General features: G+C 25.3%; 1 protein-coding gene across 1 annotated transcript; it reads right to left on the minus strand.

Moving 5' to 3' along the window:
* Nucleotides 1-4,143: 4,143 nt before the first annotated feature.
* LOC112800803 (protein SMALL AUXIN UP-REGULATED RNA 12) lies at nt 4,144-4,829 on the minus strand. Its single transcript, XM_025843202.3, has one exon. The coding sequence runs from the start codon at nt 4,688-4,690 to the stop codon at nt 4,373-4,375; it is 318 nt and encodes a 105-aa protein (XP_025698987.1). The 5' UTR covers nt 4,691-4,829; the 3' UTR covers nt 4,144-4,372.
* Nucleotides 4,830-5,260: the final 431 nt, after the last annotated feature.

Genomic DNA, 5,260 nt, shown 5'->3' on the forward strand with positions numbered 1-5,260 from the left:
TGTGCAAAACAGAAATATGTTACGTGGTTGTGCAAATTCTAATATTATATAAACCGTGGGAGCCAACCACGGTTTACAATTTGAACATAAACCGTGGCTGGCAGGGACGGTTTCTGGAAGAAACAAAATGAGCATAAACCGTGGCTACCAACCAACCGTGAGTAGCTACCACGGTTTATATGGATATTGGCTTTGAACGTAAAACCCTGTAGGCTCCCACGGTTTACGTTTATAATACTATGTGTGTGTTTGGATTTCAGTTTGCAAAAGTGAGTTTGCATAAAATTGATTTTACAAAATTGATTTTGATGAAAATTAAGTTTGTGTTAACGTGATTTATGTTTGGCAATATTTGTATCAAAATTGATTATAGCAAAATAAATGTTGTTTGGATTATACTACTCAAAATCACTTTTAGATGAAAAATTACTAAAAGAGACATCAATTTATTTTTTTATATACATGCAAAAACAGAATCTAACAAAAATAATATAAAAAATATTTATTATATAAATAAATAAATATAATAAAAAAATATGAAAGAGAGTACTATAAATTTTATAATGTTAAAAAAAAATATTCTATACTTTTTCTAATATTACCCGTACTCTTTAATTTAGTATTATTTTGAACTATAAATTTTTATTATTTATGGCTCTATTGTTACTTATAATTAATTTTTTATTTATTTTATCCTTTTTTATAGGATCATAGTTTATATTATACAAAATTTGGATAATAAACGTAGTATATATTAATTACAATTACAAATTTTACAAAGTCAAAATAAAAAATAAAAAATTAATCTAAAACAAAGATAGAGCACATCAAAAAATAGAAAAAAAATCATACAGATAAAAAAATAATAAAAATTTCATAAAATCAACCACATATATCATATGAACAAAAAATACAATAAAAACTAAATAAAATACATATGAATAAAATAAATAAAAAATTTTTATACATAATATAAATACAATGTAGTAAAAGATAGAAAAAAAAAAATTCATATGAACAAAAAATAATAAAAAATCATAAAAATTAATAAAATATCTGAAAAATTATAGCACTATAAAAAATAAAAAAAATTAACAATATTTGTCATATGAATAAAAAAATACAATAAAATAAATAAAAAACCATATAAATAAAGTCAAACAAAAATAAAAAATTCATAAAAAAATATACATATAAAAAATAGTATAGAAAATGATAAAAAAAACTCATATAAAAACATAACATCATAAATCATAACACTAAAAATTAAAATATGAAAATGAGTACTAAAAATAATAAAAAATTAAAATATTCAATTTACTAGTGATTGAAACAAATCTGAATGATTTTAATGGAAAAAAAATGAAAGAAAGAACTATGAAAAAGTAGAAAGAACTACACAGTGAAACTTATAGTTATTGGTATCCTTCTTATAGAAGAAAATAAAGGGTAAGGTTGGTAAAAAAGAAAAAATTTTCTCACTTAATTTTCTAAAGGTAATCAACAACCATGAACGTGAAACGCAGAAGCTACAAATTTTAGCTTCTTCTCAACGTGGGTTTAGAGGCAGAATCGTTTCTGCGTTTAAAAAGAAAAAAATTGCCAAACATAAAAGTGAAACTTTCAAGAAACTCAAATGCACTTTTTTCTTCACCAACGTGTTTGCCAAACACACCCTATATATTACATAATCCGTGCTCATTTTCAGCGGATTATGTATATATAGTATTATAAACGTAAACCGTAGGAGCCTACAGGGTTTTACGTTCAAAGCCAATATCCATATAAACCGTGGTAGCTACCCACGGTTTATGCCTTAAATTTTCCCTTGGTAATCCGTGGTTGGTAGCCACAGTTTATGCTCATTTTGTTTCTTTCAGAAACCGTCCCTGCCAGCCACGGTTTATGTTCAAATTGTAAACCGTGGTTGGCTCCCACGGTTTATATAATATTAGAATTTGCACAATTACGTAACATATTTCTGTTTTGCACATTTGGGTAAGGAATTCATTGATTTTATTTAAATATGTCATTTGCCCATAAAATTATCCACGTAAATGACTTGCCGTTGATAAGCATTTAACATTTAACATTTTATTTTATTTATATAATTAATATTTTTTTGGGTGACTATATAATTAATAATTAATTTACCTACTTCGTCTCTGACAAAAAAATTAAAATTATTTTTATAATAACGATAATAATGTTTAACGAAAAAAATTATTTACGTGTCAATAATATATTATCAACGGGTTAGTCTTATGCCATCTGTAATAAAATTTTAAATTAATGTATGAATCTAAAAATAAAAAATTAATTTATAAAAAAATATATTATATGACCAATATTTTATGACCAATATTTTTTTATATTTAAATCAATATTAATCAACTCTTTGTTCTTTATCATAAAAGTGTTCGTTTATGAGCTTTACACTAAAAGCTATGTGGGTAAGAGCATTTCTAATGCTTGATTTACTTTTATTTTATTTTAGGTTCTATAAAATACTATATAAATATTTATAGGATTATATATATATATATATATATATATATATATATATCATAAAATTTAATTTAAAATTTAATGTAAAATTTATCACTTTAATATTTTATTTTATTTTAATTTAGACTTAAATTATTTTTAGTTATTTCAAATAATTTTAATTAAATTATAAAAATTTAAATAAAATTAAAATTAAAATTACAAAATTAATAACTATATACCATATTTAAAAGATATTATATATTAAAAAAATTTACAATGAAGAATTATAATTTTGTAAATATAAAAATTGAAAATTTTGTATATTTAAATTGAAAAAAAATTAAAATTTTGTAAATAATTGAGAAAATAACTTTTGTTAAATTGATTTGGATTATTTCTTTACTAAACTAATAAGATAATAAAAAAATAGAGTGATAAAATAGAGGTGTATAATTGAATACATCTAATTTATTTGAATATATTTTGATTAGATTTTTGTTATACTGTTATAATAAATAATATTATAATGTTCATTTAATAAAGATATAATAGATTATACAAGTGGTGGTACTATTTCACTCATTTATTTTTAAAATGATCTGTTTATTAATATCAATATCATTTCAAAAATAATATCCAATACAAATTTTAATGTTAAATCATTTCAATTATTATAAAAATAAAAAATAATACTCAAAATTAATCCCATTGAAATTGCTTTAATGTACATAATCAGTTGTTATCTCTTAATCAAGGAAGAGACAAAAGGTTTAAGGGTTTAACTGGCCATGGGGACCACCCATTTGATGGACACTGAGGCCCCATTTGCATGTGCACCAAATGGAAAATTTCAGTAAGCTAAGATTAAAAGCATGCGTTTGTGATCATTTCTTGATTAGAAAAGGTATCTATAATTTAAATTGTGATCAATTATATATAGTTTGTAATTAGATATGGCTGAATAGACACCTAATTAATATGAGGGCCAACGTGAAGTAGCACTAGAATTCAAAGGTAATTAATCAAAATCAAATTGTCTTTCATTGCTTTAATTTGCAAGTATAATCAAGACACTATAACTTCCTTAATTATAGCCTGAGATGAGAAATTTAAACACACAGTGTTTTGACTTTTGAGTCACGTATTACCTTGTAAGAATAGATAATAATATAATTGGAATGAGAGAAGCAAAAACTCAAAGTCTATCCATGCAAGTAAAACATGATGACAAACTTACCCTTCAGTGCTTGTGCTATTTGAAGTGCTTATTATTCTTTTGAAAATAGACCTATACTTTTTCTTTTAGAGAGGGAAACAGCGAGGGAGAGAGAGAATCTAGCTTACCCTGGATCCATTATTCCAAAGGGACGTGACACGGACAAATTAAAATATATATGCACTATATATTATTTTATTTTCACAAACTTTATAAGAAATAATATTTGGACAATGCTATAATAATTAAGTTTTAATGCAATTCATATGCTAAGAAAATGCAATATGACTCATCCTTTAATAATAACTTTCACTTTTTCTACTTACATGATAATAATCAAGACCAAGAATAACATAACAGAAACAGACTTAACAGTATCAACTTCTCTCCCTGTTATGATAATAAATTATTAACCAAAAATATTGATTAAATGAGTATCTGGAAACAGCAACTTCAAATTATATTGGTGAGTTCTATGGCAACATTACAATGCTTCATTTAAATCATTGCTCATCAATAATAATGATACAAAAGGCGGCATTGCCATGCCATAATAATGAACCATGGACATCAATCTATATACAATTACAACACCAAATATGACCCGAAAATGTTAAAATAAGTAACAAGTAATTATTACTCTTAGTCCTTAATTAAGTCCTCTTGTTAATATCTGATAATTGAGGTTAAGGACTCAAAAGCAACTTCATCACAGGGAATGGTGAGTCCCATGTCATGATTGAAACCAAACTCCTCTTCAGCTCTTTGGAGAAGAATTTGAAACCGTGGATGAGCAAGCCATGATATTGGAACAATGTACCTGCTTCTGTTCTCACCAACATACACTGCAAAATGACCTTTTGGTACATCATCAGGGAGACCCTCTTCATTATTATTATGCTTCATTCCAAAACTTGAACACCTCTTCAGAATCTGCTTCAGAACAACCGCTTGTGCAACCTTATTGGATTTTCTGTTTGACATTCTCTTGCTTCTTCAAACACCCTTAACTAGACATACAAGAGAGAAGTGTGTGGGTGGAATTTATTTGGGTACAATCAATTGGTATTTATGCTCACATAGGAATAGGATCAACAATAATATATCGCTTCGGACACTTATTATTAGGCTCAAAATAAAACTGCAAGTATAGTATTAGAATCCTGTTTCGAGTCAATAGAGTATTTGTACAATGTGTATTAAAATATTTATTTGGCTTAATATGAGTTAAAAATGAACATCCAAGATAAAATACTACTAATTTCTCAAACACAATATATCTATATTATCCAGAATAACCATCCAAGTATCAGAAATAATAAACATCTGATTTCCTACTCAATCGAACATCCTTAAACCCCCATTATATACATTATACAAATACTCTATTGGCTTCCTATACTTTCTCATAATATTAAGTTATTAACTTTTTTTTTATAGAGTTTTTAAAACATAAGAGACTATGCTTATTATAAATACTATACACTGAAAAAGTTAATTAGAGTTAGAGTCTTATATAATTTTAACCATTCAAGTCCTTTCTTCTCTTAGTTA

This window comes from Arachis hypogaea, chromosome 5, assembly GCF_003086295.3.
Source record: "Arachis hypogaea cultivar Tifrunner chromosome 5, arahy.Tifrunner.gnm2.J5K5, whole genome shotgun sequence".
Taxonomy (NCBI): Eukaryota; Viridiplantae; Streptophyta; class Magnoliopsida; order Fabales; family Fabaceae; genus Arachis; species Arachis hypogaea.

What these genes read in the sequence shown, in the direction of transcription:
- LOC112800803 (XM_025843202.3), bottom strand. Translation starts at nt 4,690, where the DNA reads ATGTCAAACAGAAAATCCAATAAGGTTGCACAAGCGGTTGTTCTGAAG.